Source organism: Microtus oregoni, unplaced genomic scaffold, assembly GCF_018167655.1.
Source record: "Microtus oregoni isolate MIOR12 unplaced genomic scaffold, Mior012 000040F_ref0000088, whole genome shotgun sequence".
NCBI classification, from domain to species: Eukaryota; Metazoa; Chordata; class Mammalia; order Rodentia; family Cricetidae; genus Microtus; species Microtus oregoni.
In genome coordinates, this window is record NW_024543207.1 from 16,846,181 (window position 1) to 16,868,248 (window position 22,068).

At 41.2% G+C, this 22,068-nt stretch overlaps 1 protein-coding gene across 4 annotated transcripts in view; it reads left to right on the plus strand.

The window, feature by feature from the left end:
- Positions 1 to 22,068, plus strand: part of Sema5a (semaphorin 5A) — a 432,322-nt gene that overhangs the window by 327,334 nt on the left and 82,920 nt on the right. For all 4 annotated transcript variants that reach the window (XM_041632016.1, XM_041632019.1, XM_041632017.1 and 1 more), the window contains one exon: positions 19,933 to 20,140. In XM_041632016.1, coding sequence (XP_041487950.1) covers positions 19,933 to 20,140 — 208 coding nt within the window. The remainder of the gene's footprint in view (positions 1 to 19,932; positions 20,141 to 22,068) is intronic.

Consider the following 22,068-nt stretch of genomic DNA (forward strand, 5'->3'; position numbering starts at 1 on the left):
CCCTGACTGCATAGTTCTGTTCAATCTGAACTGGGGTCTTCAGTGAAGACATGAGCCTTGGGTATTCCAGGTAATGAGGTGTATCTTAGGGATGCATTCCCTCTCTGTTTCCTGATTCACTGTTCGAGTCTAGCTTCTTAAACTCTAAGGAGCACCCTAGATTTGAATGTAGGTGTTATGAAAAATACTGAGATGATAAAAGGTTTCTGAACATGCAATCAAAATTTTTATTTGAAATCAAATGTGCTGTGAGTGTGAGTCGTTTTGGCAGCTCTTACCATGTCACGTTGGATAGCTTAACTCCAGCCTAGGAGCCAAAGGCACACCATGAGACCTTTGTGCTGTACACACTGCCCCTCAAGCATGAACACCCTCGAATGGTGCCCAAAACACTGTCACATGGATTCGAGAATATCAGATGTTATAAATCATAGTGATCATGCTATACATATGAAATTTATCCGATCTTACAGAGACCTAATGGTTTAATTATGGAAAACAAATTCTTTTAATTCTTTCTTACCAGTGGCCTTCATCAACCCATATCAAAATATCTATTGTGATAGAATATTTGAAAAATTGCTATTTGAGTTGTTTACTGGAGTTTCATATGAAACCTTTAAATTATAATTTCTGAAATGGCCCTAAACATACACCTTACATTTTGTGCTGCACGTTTATGAGAAGCAATGTTCTAGAAATGGACAATTATAAAATCAAAATACCTGAGGAAACGAAGATGCAGTGAAAAGAAAATCAGCTGTAGTGTAATGCTTTATGTAAAGATAAACAAGCAAATCTAACTCATTATGCAAATTTTACTTTCATAATTAATAACTAATGAAATGATTTATATACCAAGGGATTGCATTTCAAAAGTCTTCATGATTTGTTACCAGCAAATGTTTGATTCAGGTAAATATTTTAGAAACCCATAAACAAAGTCAAAATTTATCAGGCAAAGGGGGCTGTGAATGGGAAAAACAGTGTAAGGAGCGCTTGGCCATTTTTCTGTGGCTGTGATAAAACAGAACGGCAGGAGTCATACTTAAAGAGGAGCCTTTCATATTGGGTCAGAGCTGCCAGCAAGCAAAGAAACCTCAAGAACTGGGAAGTATGTGAGTGGCCTTATTACCATGTGAACACCAATAGCTGAGAGTTGTCAGTAGTTAGTAAAAGCCCACGATGACGATTCCTAGCTAAGCTCAGTGGAAAACGGGTCTTTGCACTGCAGAGCTAGACAGGGCTTTCCGTGTGACTGTTCCATCTACTTAAGACAATAATGAAGATCTGGTCATTATCTGAAATTCGAATGTCCTCATGGAATTCTCACAGCACTAGAAGTCATCTCCTAAATTAATTACTAGAGCAAGGGCTTCACTTGGGCCCTCTGTGATATTATCTGATATTATCGTTTGATTAATTATAAAGCTCTGACCTTGAGCTTATCAGAGCACTGGCTGAAATGGAAGTAAATAGTCTCAGCTGCAGAGGTCTGGACTTACCCTTGGCAAATTGGGCCCGTCAAGGCCAGTCTTTACGAGGAGCTGCTGTTCCTTGGACACAAAGTATACATTGCCCCTCTGCTTCAGAATCTCGATGGTTAAATATTGCCAGCGCTTTACAGCATCTCTGGGAGGCTTACCCTCCTCTGTGTGAGATAAGAGCTGGGTATGTTGGGCTTTATCAAAGACTTGACTTGTGGCAGAGGTCCCGGCAGCTTCTATCAGAGACTCTGTGATCTTTACAGCTGAGTTCCTCAGCTTCCAGAACCTTCCTGGCCTTCAGTGTGCAGTAGGTCCCAGACTCAGCACTAACTCATGCTTGTCTTTGTTCAACTCTGACTTCTTATCCAGTCTCAGAGACTGGGGATTTGACTTCTGCTCTGTGTCCAATGGATCTTTGGGAAATTCTGCACTTGGGTACTGAATGCTGTTCTGCAAACTATGTCTCACACCATGGCAGGAAGCAGAAGACCATTCCCGTATCCCGTGGATAATGGGCACCCTTTTTGTCCCATCTGTAGACCTATACATCTTATTTCCTGGCCCATTTCTTCTGCTTTGATACTGAAGATGTTCAGATATGACTGATTTGGATCAAAGCTACTTACACAACCACCAAAAAAATTTCAAATTCTGGTTAAAGAAAACAGTAAATTTGGTTAAGAATTGTAACTTGCCTTCTAAGTGCTATTGGTTTAGATTGTCACATAGTAAAGATGCTAACAAACCTACAGCCATGGGAAGATTTAGTGAACCAGACAGGAAGTTACCCCTGAAACCAGTGGCCAGAGGGGCCCTGGAAATTGTCTTCATTCTCTGGATAATAGTTAGTGGCTGAATGGCACAGCTTCTCTTTTTAGTAACAGGGGTTACAATTTAGAGCTATTCTGTGCATGTGGAGAATTTAAGTTCATGCCATGCCTGTCCTCTAGGGAGCAGTAAGAATCTCTCAACTCTCAGAACCTCCTTTCACCTTTTCAGGTTCCTGATTCCGTTTCTAGCAAGTGCACAAGGTGTCCCAGAGTTTATGCTAATTGGGCCTTTGGCATATATTGTATTAGACATCTGGGTCCATGGTAAAGCACTTTCTTAATAACCTGGTTAAGACCTTAGGTTCCACTGCAGCATTCTAGAAAAATAAATGTATGTAAGGTGAACCTCTTGATACCTTGATATGTATATACACTGTACAATGTGAAATTACACCATCAGACTAATAAATATGTACGTTGATTTATTATTGTCATGTTCTTTTCCTTTAGGGTTGAATGGTAAGGATATGTGATCTTTAGCATCTTGAGAAATGGCTAAGAGCCATTTGTTAACTATTGTTATAAATCTTCAGCTAAGAGTAACTGAAGACTGAACCCTTCACTTGAAGGAGTTTGCAAGAGATTTGCAACAAATCTCTGAAGAATGGGAAAAATGCACATTAAATATAATTCTTCTGATGTTAGCGAATGACCTCCTCACAAGGAGGAAATTAATATAAAATGAAGTCTATAGAAAGAATGGACAGCATGACTTGAAGTTCCTTTTTAGCCTGCTTTCAAGCATATGTTGAGATAGCTTCATTCCCTTACCATTATGGGCTAGAGGACAATGGGAAATGATTTAACCCTTGTGTTGCAAAAAAACCTAAAACAAATAAGATCTCTCAGATCTGTGTGAGGCTTGAGCTGCAGTGCAGTAGGTTTGGGAAACTTCTTGGCAGCCAGGAAGCAGAGAGAGAATTTGGCCTAGGACTAAAGCTTGTCTGTAACCTTTAAGTACTACCTGTGGAACCCCATGTCTGCCAGCTAGGTCTCATACCCAAATGATATCACAGCTCCCCAAACTGTGCCACCAGCTGGAAACCAACTGTTCAAACACACAAGCTGGTGGGTGATATCCACTCTGAGATGCCGCACTCTCTGCTGAAGAGTTTCTCATTAGAATGATGAGCTGTCTGTCCACTTCCTGCCACCACAACTAGATGTTCACACCCTGCCTACAGGTCTTTCCTGTTTCTGTGGGAATTTTGACTGCAAGATACTGTATCTGGAAGAGAGGGAGTACTCTTAACGTCGGTGCCCTCGTCCCCATCATCAGTGTGGTGATGATGGCTAATACACAGAAGGTGCTTAGGAGAAAGCACTAATTGACCCCAATGCTTCCTATGGTGCAACCGTTAGGGCACAAGGGTGTTCAAGAAGTCCCTTTTCTCGAAGCCTGTGTTCTGCTGTTGCCATCCTCGGTGATGTGGCCTGAAATCGATGGCCCTTAATCACTGGCTGCTCTCAGACTCCTTGCATAGATTCACCTGGAGTTGGCATTAGCCACACTGGTCTTTGCCATACTGCATCCCTCCTGCATCCCAGTCTCTGGGACTGCACTGTGAATTTCCACTCCAAGAATAGCTGAGTGTGCATTCTGATATTATAAACCTTAGGAACCAGCCTGCTACACTTAGAGGTCTGCTCCCTCCACATCTTCCTGTCCAAACCCCTGCCCTTAAGCGCATGAGCTCTTTGCCTTTCTGGTGTGTTTCAGGGAAAAACATAGCCAGAGAAGTGCATAGTCATCAAGGACCATGTATCTACCCGAGTTCTTCAAATGACAGAACTTCAATTACGTGGTTCTCTGCTATTATTCAGGATTAGCAATAACAATGGTACAAGACGTTCTAAACTGGACTTAAGGAATGTCTTCTGGGGCAGAGATATGAAACCCTGAAGATTCCTCTTTTCAGTAAAACCCTCCTGGCACCCGATTGTGTGCTCAGCAGATAAAATATCAGGGATGAGCATGAAACGCATCACTTGATGGCAAGGGGAGCTGATATAAAATTCACATATAAAAATTCTAGATGTTTGTTCTGTGGTTCTATCTCACAAACTACATGCATTGAACCAAGAATGACCAAGATTGCAGACCAGAAGCAGTTTGGAGTAGAGATGGGAGATGCCAGCTCCCTGACAAGAGAGGAGGGGGGTCTTCTCAGGAGAAAATACAGAATAAACAATACAGGCATCTGCAGAGAGGGTCTGCATGTTTAAGAAGCTGAGCTGAGGTGATCGATCCACTGTAACTGTGGGCGGGGAGGAAGGAGATGAAACTGAAAACCCCATTGAGTGTTTTGTCCTAACACTCAAATTCTTGATATCTGGTGCTGAGACTTATTAGGGACAAAGAGGAGACCCTTAGTTCCGTTTTGTATCCCGAGCTCTTGCTGAGCCTGGTAGGTCTCAGTGTGAGGTACACATTCTTTGAACCTGGGTGGAACGTTCGAGGCCAGTATTAGAGACCTCAGCTTGTCTTAGAGCTATAAAGATGGATACAACCATGATTGAAAAGAGATCACAGACTCAGGCTTTCAACCAGCTTGGTCCATCATGCATTCACGCATTGTTTTATAATGGGCATAGTGAAGCAACTCAGAAGAATGACAAAATAATTTTCCTATTCCGTTGAGGGGAGAGTTATCCTTCTTCTTTTAAATTAATGTTTCATAGGTACTTAAGCGCTTAGCACAGATTTTCTTAATTATCATAATCACTAACTGATGGGAGCAGACAGACTGAATCTTACCACGGGGGGGAGGGGGGGGATAATTTAGACAGCAGTGTTGCCTGGTTCGTGTCAGACAAGGGCTGCCAACTGGGTGGTAGTTTTGTAATTCAGATACAATAAATCCAAGGCAAGCAATTTCCTTTTAGAAACCTGAATCGTTTCCTTCACAGAATGGCTGGAGTTAGATTTAAGCCGTGAGGTTAGATGAGCGTTTCAGAAAGGATCCCCGTGGGACTCTATTAATTGCGCTCTTGTTTTAAATGTAATATGGGTTTTATTCACAGGAAACTCCGGTGGTAAATTTCCTGTGAGCGCCAGCTTAGGATGCAGCCTCCTGAAAGGGCCATTGAAGTTTTGTTTTGCAAGGCAATCAAAGTTGCTATAAAAGAAATATCATTTCCCTCTGCCGCTGTGCACGGAGTACTAATGGAGTTAGGAGGCTGGCCAGGCTAGATGCTCCACTGTGGGCCAAGCTTAGCAAGGAAGGAATGAGACTCAGTGTCTTCTACAAATTCACTTAGCAGTCCCAACACTGTGACCTGGTTACCAGCAGAGAGCCAGAGGTTACAAGGCTAACACGTGTTAGAGCTAGTCGCCCGGTCTGGGCAGTTGGTGTCTGTGGCACCTAATGAACTGTGTGTACTTTCTTAGCACCTACTGTGTGCCAGGCACTGTTCTACAGCTCAACAAGGATACAATGGACAAGATGTGATGTGTGCTGTGTGCCGTGACATCTGTGTCTGTAGACTGTGGTGGAATCTAATTCTCTGAAATTCAAGAATATTGCATGTAATACATAACTGAAATGTCTCGGCTAGTGATCATATTCTTTTGAGGGAAAAAATAAACTGAATCTGATAAAAGAGTTAATTAAAATCTGCTTTTTAGGCACATACTGGCCAGCAAGACCTATTGTAATTTTTTTTTTCTGCCCTGAATTCCCCTGTGCTGTATAAAAGTAATGCTGGCTCCTAGTGCCAAGAGCGATTTAATCCATTTGCTCAGATTTCAAGTTAAGAGAAAGAACTTCGGAAATGTATTAGTTGTCTGCCACGTTGGAATAGCAGCTAGCTAAATTGATGAACTTTTTATAATGATCTGTTGCTATAGCAACAGGCTGCCCAGTGTGTGGGAGAAGGTATTTCATCATTACCACACTGGTAATACTTGGACGGTAGCAAATGCAAATACAAAAGGCTTTCTCTATCTTTGCAGGAACCAGGTCGATGAGACACACGCACACACACGCACACACACACACACAAATGCCTCTGTATTACAGTGGCACAGAAGCAGACCAAGCCTCGAATACAATTAGAAATAAAGCCGCTTAGCTTCCTGGGTGAGTGGTCCTGGAGTCCACAGTGAATCTCTGGCCATCACAGGGGCCCATTGTATAAGACTCTGTGTACCTTTCCGTCTGCTCTGTATTCAGCGCCTGGGAACTGGAATAGAAAGCATCCCCTCAAATACGACAGACTTCAGAGGTGTGATAAAGAACAGAGCACAGATAGTAGACTTGGCACTTGGTGATACTCCCTCACCTTTATCTGTATTCCCGGGGAAATTTGCCTTTATCTTTTGGCAGGATCGTTGTCCTTTCCTGACAGAGTGAAGTCATGCATCTGTGGCTTGAACATCTCTGTCTTTTAAAATCATTATCACATTTCAGACGGGACATGTTTATCCTATGTATTGAAAGTATATTTGACTGTTATTCTGAAAATAATAAGACTTTCTGAGTCATCTTTTATTGGTCAGAATGCATAGCTGTATGAAGATTAGGCCATCTTTCTTCATATAAAGTACAATGGCTCTCATGTATGTCTTGAGCTTTTATTTCATCATGTATGAGGTGCAGTGAGTTGAAGATTATGTGATCATGCCCAAATATCAAAAGGCAGTATTGTTTTCACAGTGTGGCAGAAGTTGCGTATTGACCATGTCTCTTTTCTTTGCTTTTCTCCTCTCCCTCATTCATCCACTTGCTTTCTTCCTGCAAAACATGTTTTTATGTTACTTTTGAAATGCTTGCAAACCTAGGTTCTAGAAACTCTGTCCTAAGAAATTCAATCTAGGACTGTATAGATAGTTTAGCCAGATAAGAGTACTCACTGCACAAGAATAAAAACCTGTGTTCAAATCTCCAGAAACCGGTAAAAAGCTGGTGTGGTCACACATACCTGAAACCCTAGTGGGGTGACCAGAAGCAGGAGAGGTGCTCAAGCATGGTGGCTGCCAGTCTAACCCTAGATTCAATGAGAAGCCCTATAGCTGGCTCAAGAAATCAAGGCAGAGAATAATAGAGCCAGTCCCCTAACAGCCTCCTCTGCATGTGTGCCCATGAGTTTGCAGACCGGCGCGCGCGCGCGCACACACACACACACACCATCTCTCTCTCTTTCACACACGCACACACACACACACACACCATCTGTCTGTCTATCTGTCTCTCTTTCTCACACACACACACACACACACACACACACCATCTCTCTGTCTCTCAACACAAAAGTTTGAAAAAAGGCATCTTCTATGAAAATTATTATATTTTAACTACACATTATCAAAATTATACCTGTCCTATATCACCCTTTGTAACTTCTGTATGCCATAGGTGTGTGCATGTATATGTATACTCTATGTATGTCTGAATATATCCAAGTCCTGCATTATGTATGCGTGTGTGTATATATATGTATATGTATATATATTCTGTATATGTGCTAATATGAAAATGATTAAAAATAATAAGCTGCTTACAATATTAATTCTGTGATCATACAAAATTAAAACAATTTAACCTAACATTCATTTATGTTTCTATTGTACAGGGATTACCTTGTGCATGTTTGGTGTATATATAGCACTGGCTTGAATTCCCATCTCCCAGTGCAAACTTTACAAATTGTTTGGATTGAAATTTGAATTACAGTAATTTAGAAAAAAGATAATGTAGTTTTTAAATTGCTCTGGAAAAATTATCTGGAGAACCAACTCTACTTTTTGTGTTTCTTGACTTTTGACTTGGATGTATATATTTATATAGAGAGATATGAAAATATATAGTTATATATGAAGATATATGGGTATATATGAAGGTACATGTATGTATATATACCATACACACACACACACACACACACACACACACACATATATATATGAACCTGCTAAGATCACCAGAATGAATGCTCAGGAGATGGCAACTGTGGGGGCTGGAAGTCCAATGTAAAACGTCTAGGATTCCTTCATCCAATTGTCTGTATCCCCGGCTTGTAAACACCCTAGTCTCTCTCTTTCTCTCTGTCAATCCTCTCATGGTCCTACTCTGTGCCTGCCATGTGTGCGTGTGTGTGTGTGTGCATGCGTGCGTGCGTGCGTGTGTGTGTGTGTTGGTCTATTGTTCCTGTAAGGACACCAGTCCCATCAGATGAGAACCTACACTGACCACATGTATACATTTTAAACACTGTATCTCCAAACACAGTTGCATCCTGAGACAGTGTCGACTTTAGTCTCGGCGTTTTGGGCAGATGCAGTTGGGTTCATAACAGTTCCTGTCTTATTAAATGCCATACCTGCTCACCAGGGAGAGATGGTTACAACTGATTATATTTAAATTGACTAATGCTGTCTAAGTGAAAAATAGAGTCTTGTTGAAACTCTTGAAATTAGAAAAGATCTGCTGTTTTCCCCCAAAGGCAAAGGAACAATTAAATCTCAGCCACTAATAATGAAATTTTGTTTATTACAACTTATGCATCAGACCAAATGCTTACAGAAGGGCTGTTTTATTGTAAACTCTAGTGTTTATACAAGCCTTTAAGTCTTTAATTTTTTTTAAATGAAACAGTAGTAGTTCTTTTTGGCTTGGGATTTTTGTTGCTGTTGGTTTTTTTTTTTTTTTCCTTTTTGAAGTGGTTTTGTTGCTTTGCTTGCTTCATCTGCCCATGGGTTACTCAGGCTATACTGCCCTGGAGTTGTCCTGGGCTTGGCAGCGCAGGAGTGTTGGATCTTCGCAGTGAGCTTCGTAAGACAAGCACAGGCCCGGAAACCAAAGCTTCAGTTCTGTCTTGAGTAACCACCAATTATCAAAGGTTCTGCCCTCTCAACTGCCATTCAGTGACACACCAGCCATACTGCTGCTGCTGACGGACGGTTGGAGAGATTCTCTGCCTGTGATTTCAGAATAAAGATATTTCAGACAAATCCAGACAAAGCACTTGGTCTGTGTAAAAAGATTCCAAATACTGGCTTGGTAGCCTGTCCGTTGAACTTCTGGAGCCTGGCTTGGCATTGATTTCCTCAATGGCCAAATTGAAAATGTCACAGTAGGTCCTGCCAACTGTTGTGTGCTGGCATTTGAAAGTTTAATTTAGACAAGTGTTTCTATTGACAGATGGCAAAACCCCATTATTCATATTCCCCAAGAAAAAGACTGACAAAATGTTCTACATTAGAGGGAAATTTTACCTGCGTTCTGTCTCCTTCTGTTCTTCTACATTATGATTTAGACCTTTTAGCTTCATGCAGGAATAACTCATGTGTCCTAGTGAGGGCTGCTGTCACTGTGAGAAGACACCATGAACTAAAACAACTTTGGAAGGACACTTCCAAGTCACGGTCCATCTTCAGGAACTCAAACAGTGCGGGAATCTGGAAGGAGGAACTGGTGCAGAGGTCATGGAGGGGTGTTGCTTACTGGTCTATTCCCCAATGGCTTGCTCAGCCTGCTTTCTTATAGAACCCAGGATGACCAGTCCAGGGATAGTACCACCCACAATGCATCCTTTTTAATCAATCACTGATTAGGAAAATGCCCTACAGTTGGATCTTATGGGGAAGATCCAACTTATTTTCTCATGTGAGGGTCTCTTCTTTCAAATGACTCTAGTTTTTGAAATTAGTATAAAACAATCAAGTATTTTATGTTTCATTTCTTCTTGATTTCCATCTGTATCAGCATGTTGTGTCATCCTGTACAGGTGTTTAGGATCTTGACTATAGCATGTGTGTTGTATTGAGGCTGTGGCCATCCTGTCTTGTCGATGTCATTCTAACACTGTGGTAGAGAGCCACATTCCAACAAAGAGTAGTGCACGCTTCACTTCTAGAAGAATGGAAAACTCTAGGCAATGAAGAACTGGTAGAACCTTCATTTAGGTCAGGCCTGCTTTATATCAATCTCTCTGGTTCGGAAATGACCTCACAGTAATTGCATCCACTCTCCTGGGTCATCAGATATCTGCTTGTGATCCCTTCTCTCCCAGGAGTTATAGCCTGGCTTCTGGGCTCATGGCTGCACTCACTGGTGGTGTAGTCTGTACAGTGCTGCTTCAGCTTCGTGGTATCATTTTAATTGACGTCCAGGGTAATTGGGACAGTTCAGCGTGTGAGCCATCCTGCTGTAACAAATGCCTAACGAGACATAACTTAAGGAAGGAATTATTTCAAGGACATGCCATCGTGGCAAGAAAGATGGAGGTGGGAGTCGGTGTTTGGGGGGTAGACTGGAGAGAATGCTACTTTCCTGCTTTCATTCATTCTGAGACCACAGCGCGTGGGAGAGTGTGACCCACATTCAAGGTGGCTCTCCCATTTCTGCTTGGTATCTCTAAGAATGTCCTCACAGACACACCTGGAGATTTATGGCCTTGGTTAAGCTAAATCTCAACCGTGAAAATCACACTCACAGATTATCGAATATTTTATTGAAATGGAATAATATAGCAGCATTTAATATGTTATTCATAAAGATGAAGCTCTTCATGTTGGGGTTGGAGTTGTGGCTTGTTTAGGGGTGGGGTGGTAGGCACCTGGCTTTCTATAGACAGTACCAAGATCTCATTATATATATCCCTGAGCTGTCGGTAACCTTAAGCTGCGGCATCTGAAATGGCTATAAGTAATTAAAATGAACATATACATGTCTTTCAAAGATTTCATAAGACAATTAAGATATCTAAATAATCTTATGTTCATATACTAAAAAATCACATAAATAATAAATACTGTAGTGAAGTAATAAGGGCAGCGGCGAGGCTGCGTCCCCAACATCCCAGCCGCCTACCCGGCTAGCTTATGCCCCGAAATAATTACACGGACACTGTATTCTTTTAAACACTGCTTGGCCCATTCTCTTCTAGGCTAATTCTCACATATTAATGTAGCCCATCTCTAATCATCTGTGTATGGCACCCCAAGGTGCGCTTACCAGGAAGATTCTAGCCTAGTCCATCCTGGGTCGGAGCTTCATCCCAGGAGCGGGGCATGGCGTCTCTCTCTGAGGCATCTGCTCCCGAGAGAGCAGAGCTGTGGAGTCTCTGACCTCACTTCCTGTTCCTCCCAGCGTTCTGTTCTGTTTACCCCTCCCACCTATCCTCTAACCAATAAAATGGACCAAGGCAGTTCCTTTATTAGCCAATGACCTTCCTCCATCATTTCCCCTTTTTCAGTTTAAACAAAAAAAAGGCTTTAACTTTAACATAGCAAAATTACATATAACAAAACAGTTATCAAGTAAAAGTTACAATAATCTTTATCATAACTAAGGAAAACTATAACTATAACTAACTATTCTTAACTCCATCAAAGACTCCAGAAAGATACAATACTACCTAAGCAAACAAGAAAAAAGCAACTTTTAAACTATAGAAATGACAGAGACATCTCGCTGCCTGGACAGTCACCCAAAGTTCCTCTGTACCATTGGGGCATCCATCTTCAGCCTTCAGGCCCATGGTATCCAGCAGACATTTCCATAAAGCAGGAAAATTCAAAGTCAGTTCAGTCACTATCTGTTGTGTCCTGCAGAATGTCTCGCAGACTCTTTCATGAATCAGGAACCCCGAAAGATCATCTCACCTTAGGCAAGTTCAGTAGTCCTCTCTCTGTGGGTTCTCTGTGTCCAGTTTATGCAATAGTCCAGGCAAGAGCAGTTTCTTGCCCAAATGGCTATCAAACTCCATCAGGTGCCTCTTCGATGCCCATCTTCCTCTTGAAGTAGATTGGTGCTGCCAGGAGCAGAGTGTCTCATTGTCATGAAAAGTCCTCAGTTATTAAAACATTTAAAATGCCATATTCTATAATCTTTGAAAAATATGGAGAATGCCTATCTAAAATATATTTACGCACATCTAGAAAATATTAACTAACATGACTACAAACTTGACTATTATTTATGATTATCCATCAACAACCTATATTTCCTAATTATATATTACATTTTAATAATGAACTACACAATCACAATACCTTAATCAATATCAGAAATACATATACATATAACAGAATTGACCGTAAATCTCTATCAATAAAGCAAAATCTATACTAATGCAAATTATTCATACCTATATCATATCCCCCTTTAAATGTAAAAGAACATTTATAAACATTTTTTGGGAATATGGGCGCAGTTATTTCTCTCCAAACTGCTTCCTGCTGAATGGGGCGTAGTTAATTAGGTCTTTCATGGTATAACCTGTATGCTAGTTTCTTCTCAGTTGGCAGTTGAGCGAAGCAATTTTCTGAAGATGTTTACACCAACCCTTCAGGAGGGCGTGGTCCATCATACCAAATCGGAATAGAAGAAATGAACAGTGTCTCATCCTCTGTGAAAACAAAATAAGAAACTCCTTTCCAAAGTATCATATCCTTAGATCCAAATTCATAATATCTATGTTGGATTAGTTCAGCAGTATTTATAAATAAATATCTTTTAGCATCTGTTGCTCCTTCCTCAGCATTTAAATAATTTAAAGAGAGCATAATAGCATACAGTATCAAAATTCTCTGTGTATTTTCCATCTTTGTTCATTTTATTTTAACCTCTATTTTATTTTTACTTTTAACTCTTTGCTTTTTGAGACAGGTTCTCTGTATCTTTGACCTGAAGTAACTCTGTAGACCAGGCTGTCTTTGAACTCTCAGAGATCCGCCTGTCTCTGCCTCCCAGGCATTTGGGATTAAAGGTGTACACTACTACACCTTGAACTCACAGAGATCTGTTTGTCTCTGCCTTCTAGGCAGTGGGATTAAAGGCGTGTGCTACCACACACAACAACTCTCTTCCTTTTTTTTGTTACTTTAAGAACTTTAAATTTTAGTCTGCATATATTTTTAACAAACTTCAAACCATTCAGAAATTTTCTCTGTCTTTGAATCTCTCTTTACTGTATATCTTTCTTTTTCTGACCACATGAGCCTTTAAATTACTGAGGAATATGGGTAGGATTAAAGGCGTGGCTTTGCCAGCTAGATCCAGTCCATTCCTTAGCTTTCCAGCCACATGGCTGAGGTACTGGCTGTAGCCACGTTTACTGTGACAACTCTATGGCATTTCAAGGTCCCTGCCAGCAAGCGAGCTTCAGCAGACAACACTCAAGTCCTCTCTCGGTAGCTGGCCCTCCTGCCTCAAACAGTCAGAGTTTGCCCTGGCAGGATGGCCCAGAAAGCCGGCATTTTTAAACGGCGCAGCTTTTTTCCTGCTACGGCTGAAAACCGAAAAGCATGCGTTCAGCTTTTCGTCAACACCTTTTAAGTGTTTCGCGGCAGGACCTCTTAATGAGCTGCAGGCTTTGCAGCTAAAGCTGAGTCAGGAAGCCTCTCTTAGATGAGGTGCTTTCTTGCCTCTAGCAGGCAGAGTAGAACCGAGAAATTGCTGCTACCAAGAAACCAGGCACAATGCTTTCATTTTGTTCTAGAATTATTTCCCAAGCTGTCTCAGGCTTTATGTGGAAGCAGTTGTCCACGTGGGCGCCATATGAAGTAATAAGGGCAGCGGTGAGGCTGCGTCCCCAACATCCCAGCCGCCTACCCGGCTAGCTTATGCCCCGAAATAATTACACGGACACTGTATTCTTTTAAACACTGCTTGGCCCATTCTCTTCTAGGCTAATTCTCACATATTAATGTAGCCCATCTCTAATCATCTGTGTATGGCACCCCAAGGTGCGCTTACCAGGAAGATTCTAGTCTAGTCCATCCTGGGTCGGAGCTTCATCCCAGGAGCGGGGCATGGCGTCTCTCTCTGAGGCATCTGCTCCCGAGAGAGCAGAGCTGTGGAGTCTCTGACCTCACTTCCTGTTCCTCCCAGCGTTCTGTTCTGTTTACCCCTCCCACCTATCCTCTAACCAATAAAATGGACCAAGGCAGTTCCTTTATTAGCCAATGACCTTCCTCCATCACTGTAGCAAATAAAATATATAACTAAAATCAATATCTGAGCCATTAGAAACCAATGGCTTCAGGACAATACTTTTAGTTACTTCCATGGACTGTAGTCTGCCCCCACTGGATGGTGCTCCTCTAGATGTCCTGTGCATTTCCAACTCCTCACATGAGTAAGGCTTGGCGGGGTCCGCCATTGTTGCTTCTCTGCCACATCCATCTCTCCATTTCCATGAAGAACTCTGCTCTCGTAGCTTGATAATCAAACTCTACTCCTAGAGTATACTTTCATTCTATTTCGGCTTATCTTCCTAGTGAAAAGACTCAACCTTGTTTCCAGACACTCTTCCCATAGCTTGTTCAGTGACATCTTTGTCCTAAGACATGAACCTATTTTCCTGTGGAGGAGGTTGGGAAAGCAAGGCTTGATTTTCCAGGGCCATTTCTCACGTCTAGGATTGTTTGCAAAGATTTTGAAATATTTCTTTCCCCAGTAGTCGAGTTGAAATTAAACTTAGTCTCTTTCTTATGACACTGCAAACTTTACCTTTTTAAACCATTTTCTTTTTACTTTGTCTTCCCCTTCATTCTTTTTCCTAATGGCAAAGATGGTTGACAAGAAAATTACTCTTTGTTGTTATAATGACGGTTCCCCTGAAAGGTTCGTTTCCTATGCACCCTCAGATTTATGCCTGGTCTTCCATGCTTTCATTGATCATTACCCAAAGCCAATGTTGGGGGTTGTTTCTACAGAGTATTGGTCTCAGCCAAGAAGAATTCCACTGTTGTCACTAACAGGCATGTCATGGAAGTTTCTGGAGGGGTGGTCTGGGGAGACACCCCTCCAGAAGATATAAAATATATTCTTTATATCTTTAGGCTGTCACCCTCTTCTCTTGCTCTTTGAAATGTTCATTTCATATATAATTATTTAAATGTGTTTACATACCTGCCTTGTTTTTCTAGCATAAGAATGGTTATGCCACTGTGTCTGGCTGGGTATGCCTGCAGTACTATTGTGAGTCGTTCCCTTATCAATATAATTTGACCTGTTATGTCTTCTGACTGATTTTGTCTTGACTTCTTTATCAGATGTGACAGCAGAGACATCTACTTAATTTTTCTTCAACCTTATTGGTATATTAACTTACAACCTTTGCTATTGAGTTTGCATGTGTCTTTGCCAGGGAAGTGTGTTTCTTGGAGACTAGTTCTTCTTAAACTAATTCCTCTCGCGACTCCATTTCACTTGATAACTCTCCCAGTGACTCAAGGTATATATACATAAGAAAATGGCCTACACATTAAACATGCACTGACAATAAAGCCTAAAGAAATTTGTTGTAAAACAAATTCTAGATTTCTAAATATACCTATACCCTTATCGTTTATGAAATAAAATACCAAGACTGCAGACCAGTGAATGTGTTTGTTTAATGTTTAACAAACAATTTGAACCTGGTTGGTATTTGGTCTTTCAAGTTATAGAAAACAGAATGCTGTTTTGCATAAATACATAGTACAAAATGGCAGAAATCTGCTTACATCCAGTCATTTTAGGAATGGCTGGAAATTCTGTTGGAATCCAAAACCAAAATTTATTTAGCAGTTATTAATAGAATTCATCAGCATACTTAAACAGCAATTTTTATAATCAAGCATTCCAATACAATGCACAGGTAAACCTATTTGATCATTTCATTTTATGGAATATATCAGGATGCTAGAAGAACTTTTTATTCGCTATAAGTAGACGGCTATTTCTATAAGCTTTGTAAGTCCAATAAAAACACCGCCACTCATAGCATACAGTCATCTCATCCTAGCAAAAGCTTTCACACAGCATCTGTTGTTTTTTATTTTAATGGCATGTGTGCATGGATAATTTAAAGTGCTCATGCTGTGTGGTCAGAATCAAAGTTGTGATCAAATTCTACAGTGTGACAGGGCAAGTCCTGCCAGAGAGGCCTCCAATTCGCTATGTTTGATGACTCTTTATAGACAAAAAGAGAGACCATTTACTAAGAAAGAATGCTGTAGAGTAGAGAGCTGGAGAAAGGATACTCTCTGAAAGCCTGTGTGCTTGATTTCGGGATGTGTGTGTGTGTACTTGCGTGCACACATTTGTCGATACCTACATTGAGCTGTATTGTGACATATAAGGGCAGAGAGTGAGCCACAGGCAAAAACAATTAGAAGGTGTTTTTATCCAATCAGTTGGGCTGTGTATTTTAATTCAGTAGCTAAGATCACTTACATTCTGAGTTATTACTGAAAGAAAGTAACAGATTCTTGAGATTTCATTGTTTTCTCCCCTTTGGTTGATTCAAATATCTTGTTTTTCTTCTCCATTCTTGTAATATAAATAGTTTCCCAATTTGCTGATTTGGTCGTGATTTATTTTTTTATTATTTCTAAAAAAATGTATTTCTTCCTTTGCCCCCAAATTAAGACTTTTTTCCTCCTCTAAATTCTTTTAAACTTGTTCTGCACTGCCAAGTTGATTACAAATTGCTTCAGTTTGTGCTTTTCTTGAGATGCCTTTATTTCTTCATCGGTTTCAGCTGATAGTGTAGTTGGAGAAAATATTTCTTCATTTTCTTTCAGAAGCAGGACTTTATTCTTCCAAACTTTGCTGGTACTCAGGGCTTATGCCAAGAGGTCTGATGCTGGACTGATGGTTAGTCCTCATAAATTCAGGGGATTTCTCTTGCAATTCTTAATACTCGTTCTTTGTCCTGTAGTCTTTCAATTTTAACTATGACATGTTGATGAGGGACACCCCTCTGTATGCTGTGAATAGGTTTTATCACCATTGGTTAATAAAGAAGTTGCTTTGGCCTATGGAAGGGCAGAATATAGTTAGGCAGGAAAGCCAAATTGAATACAGGGAGAAAGAACAAGGAATCAAGGGAAAAGCCAGCAGCTTCTGGAAAAGCAATATGTGAGGTAACAGGCCACAAGACTTGCGGTAAAAATATAGAATAATAAAAATGGGTTAGTTTGGCTTGCAAGAGCTAGTTAATAATAAGCCTGAGAAAATATGCCAAACAGTTTGTCATTAATATTAAGTGATTACTTGGGAACTGGAGGGTGGAAGAGAAGCCTTTAGTTACAATGTGTCATGTAGACCTTAGTACATCTATTTTTGGTTTGAAGTTTTATCTGCATAATATATATTTATGTAGTATATATAATATGTATTATATATAGTATATGTATTATATATACTTATATTTCCATATGCTCAAAATATTTCTGCATTAATTTCAGTAACTAAGTATTCTATGTCTTCACCAAAAATGTTTACATTTGTTCTCTTGATCATAGCCCAGTGCTCTTCAAAGTTGTGGCTGTGCTTGTCTGTTGAGTGGTTGTTTGGTTTAAGATGTTGGTTAAAGCTAACTGCTGTATCATGATTGAACAGAGGATGGAAAACTATATGAATAATATACAATACGTTAGATCCTAAGAGCCAGAAATAAGTCAGAGGAAATGGTGTTTTCCAGCACAATAGAGCATTGCATCCAGGAATGCCCAGCAGTTGAGACAGTGCACCCAAGACCTGTGTAAGCTCAAGTCAAACAAAATCCTAGTATGGAGGTTGTGCAGGGGAGAGATGGCAGGGAATCCCACCACTAGCTGAAGGGCTATTGGCATGTGATAGCTGTTAGGAGAGAGTCAATTTTCTTTAATGATGTGGACCCTGGTTCCATATCAACCATACTCCATACCCCACTGCCAAGAGAAGGTGGGCAACACAACTTGTATTCACTTGTATTCAGTGTGTTTAAAAATAAAACATCACTTCAATTTGGGTGGGTAGGTACATGAGGCTGAAGAGGGTGGATCTGGGGGTAGTTGGGGAAGAAGATGTGACTATGATCAAACATTGCATGGAATGCTCAAAGAATTAATAAAAATATTATTTAAAGAAAAAAACAAAATCTGTAATTGATTGAAATAAGGGACAAGATTAGTGGAAAGAAAAAACACAAATAAAAGATTGGGACATGAAAGAACTGGAGAGGAGTGTCATAAAGTAAGTAAGCAAAGAACAGGGGTAAACATAACTGTATAATAAAGAGAAACATGCAAACAAAACTGTACACACATCAGGATGATGTGAGCAAATCATACAAAGGCCTTTTATAAGATAAAATAAGGTCTATATAATGCTGTGTAGGAAATGGAGAAAAGTGGATGCATAAGAGGCAAAAATAAAATTTCAATTGATGTAAGTCCAGGGAACAGGCATGGCTTCTTGCCTGTTGCGCTGTCATCTTCAAGGTCACTAGAAGAGGGTAAGGTGATGACAGGGTGTGGGGAGCCAAAAGCAAAGATGGGGCTCTGTCAAGCTAGGAAAAGGCTGCACGGATATGGAATTGAGCTTCATTGTGTCTCAGGACCATCCTCTAATAATCCTGACACCAAGGGAATGACAATTTCACAAGTGACAAGCAAAATTTCACAAATTTTACTAACACCGTACACATTATTATGGAGCCAGTTCATTGAGAAAATGTTCAATGAAGAAATTTCAGATTTACATTTTAACTAAAGTCAAGCTAGCATACGTGTGTACACACGTTTCTCTTTAAATGTAAATAGTCTTATTATCTAAGGACTTCCATGAAGATAAAAAGTGTAAAGTATTTTCTGTTCTGTCTTTTATACTTGTTTGTTTGAAATTCCTTCCAGACAAAACTTTCTGGTTTTATTTCTGCTTTTAAAATAACTTCTAAACCTTAATCTGTGCTTGTAGAATAAGAATCACTATGATTTGCGACATGAAATCATGGTGAATTTATTCAGGTTTTGCATTTGAGATGACTACAGATATAGGTGATAGTTACTAGAGGTGCTTTAAGACATCAGGATTTTGCAAGACAATGAAAGTGGCCTTCAAGCTCCCATTCATCTCCCTGATGCAAGAGTTATCCATCCCCGTTAAACCCCTGGTGTGTGAGCTAAAACAGCGGTTCTTAACCTGTGGATCACAACCCCACTGGGAGTCACATGACCCTTTCACGGGGGTCGCATACCAGATATCCTGCATATCAGATGTTTACATTAAGAATCATAACAGTAGCAAAATTATTGTTATGAAGTAGGAAAGGAAAATTACTTTATGATTGGGCTCAGTGTAGTATGAGGAACGGTATTCAAGGTTCATAGCATTAGCAAGATGGAGAAAGACCGAGCCTGCTCTGCGTCCCTAATGTCTATCTGCAAAGTCTGTGTGGTGTGGAGAACCCTCGCCACGGGAACCTGGGGTCCAGGAGATTTGGCTCAGTTCAGACATGAGTCAAGTTCAAACACACAAAAATGACCTGTATTAGCACGAATCTCCTTGTGCCTGGGCAGCCTTCAGTTCACTGACGTGAGGGACCCCAGATTGTCCCTTTGGGATTTTTCTCCCCTGGCATTCTGCAACTGTTTTGATGGGCGATGGGGGTAGCATGGCCCTAGTTCCTGGGCTTTCAACTGAAGACACAAGGGGTAGATCAGCCACTCTCATCCCTGTCTGAACTGGAGTATTACTGCCTGAGTGGCCCACTGCAGAGGTCTCTGCATTGTTGAGAGATGCCCAGATGATGCCATGGGCTGGTGATCATGGCTGTGCGCTTTGTGTATACTCTGCTTCTCTGAGGATGGCTGTGCTCCCCGTGAGCTTTATCTCCTTGCTGTCTTGTCTTTGCAGATTATGGCACCATCAAGAAAGTACGGGCTCCCCTGAGTCAGACCTCAGGCAGCTGTTTGCTGGAAGAAATCGAGCTTTTCCCAGAGAGGAGGAGGGAGCCCATCAGGAGCCTGCAAATCCTCCACAGCCAGAGCGTCCTGTTTGTGGGACTACAGGAACATGTGGCCAAGATCCCGCTGAAGAGGTGCCACTTCCACCAAACACGCAGGTAAGGGATTCCCAGGCTAAGGGCCCCTGTGCCAAGAAGCCCGTCAAATCTCCTGCAGTCAGAAGTGTGGAGGAACTTACGTCTATGTACATCTTATGTTCCAGGATGCAGGGTCTTCATGAAAATAGGTTACTATGATACCAGTAAGCCCTGGTTGTCATTGGAGGAACCATGTGGGTAATAATTATGAGCAGTCATAGGTGTAAAAATAAATTATTTATGCCGGGCAGTGGTGGCACAGGCCTTTAATCCCAGTCCTAGGGAGTCACACACCTTTAATCCCAGCACTAGGGGGAATATAAAATGGGAGGAGAGAGAGACTCAGTCTGGTTAGTTTGCAGCCGCCCAGCCTTGATAGAGGTAATACTTCTCTAGAGGCTTGGCTACCTTACTTTTCTGGTTCTCGGGGTTTGGTTGAGGCCAATTTTTTGTCTCTGAGTTTTCACTATTCGTGCAGCACAGAGTTGACCACAGTGAACTCTGAAGTTTAGTTTGGAGACATGCAGGCCCAGGTGCTTAGGAAATGGAAGGGGCTGCGAACTCTGTGAACTTTACTAGTACTGTGTTTGCCGTGGTGGAAACTGGCTTTGTATTCTGGCTTCTGACACGGTTCTGCTCTGGAGGGCTTGTCAGCCTTGTTCATATCCATCCCCCTAAGCAAGGCGTGCCTGAAGGTCTAAGCCAAGGTGACATTTTTACTGTACTTACTTCTGAGACTTCCCGTGTGCAGGTCATTCTGTTTCTATCCAGGGAGCCTGAGGCAGGAAATTCATAGTATGGCTGTTGTAGATAATTTTCACCATGACTCCCAAAGTACTTCAGCCTCACTGCCTTGCCAAATACATGTGATTTTCTATAGAATCAAATGGAATGATATATGCATGGTGAAATCACAAGGTCTTTGCATGTTTATATGTGGAAGGAAGGGTTTTATGTTTTTCTTTTTATATATAACTATTGCAAAGTTATTCTATAAAATTAAATCCGTAAGACATTCCTTGGTATCAGAAAGAGTTACAGAATATGATCGGGGTACTCTTACTGAGAAACTGTGAGCCTTGTGAGTGGATAGTGGCACTTATTAACGACCCTCTGTTGTGTATGTCTGCTTTCGAACTTCAACCAATGGCTGTGGAACTTGTTCCTGTGTGTATTTCTGTGAGTCCAGTCTGAGGCAGATGTCACTGCTTTCTGGGTGCTGATCATTCGCTGGATAACAGCGATGGTTGGGGGACAGCCCAGAGCAACAGCCTAGCCAAGTATGGCTGGAAGGATCCCAGTTTTCCAAATTTTGCTTTATTAGATCCAAGTTCTCCTGGGGATTTATTGGGGTCAGGACAGGATACCAGGCAGGACAGCATGGCCCTGTGCCATGTGAGATGTTTCTGGCACTAAATATGGAGTGTTGTTGCAAAGCGTGACAAATCCATTGCTTTCATTAAGCTTTCCTTCAATGAGTCTAGGTCATTTCAGCTCAATGTGCTAAATCCTGGGTCAGTGTGGCAGTGTGAATGTAATTGCCCCCATAGTCTCATGGGGAGTGGCATGATTACTAGGTATGGCTTAGTTGGATTGGGTATGGTCTTGTTGGGGGAAATGTGTAACTGTGGGGGTGGGCTTTGAGGTTTCCTATGCTCAGGATACCACCCAATGTCTCAGTTGGCTTCCTGTTGCCTGCCACATTTAGGACACTCAGCTATATCTGCCTGCATGCCACCATGTTCCCTGCCATGATGATGATGGACTGAACCTCTGAAACTATAAGGAAACCACATCAATTAAGTGTTTTCTTTATAAGAGTTGCCTTGGTCATGGTGTCCCTTTACAGAAATAAAAACCCTAAGACAGTCCTATTGCTACCAAGAGAGGTACGATGCCCACTGTCTTTCATGCCATGGTCCATCAACCCCATCTTGAATCCACAGAGG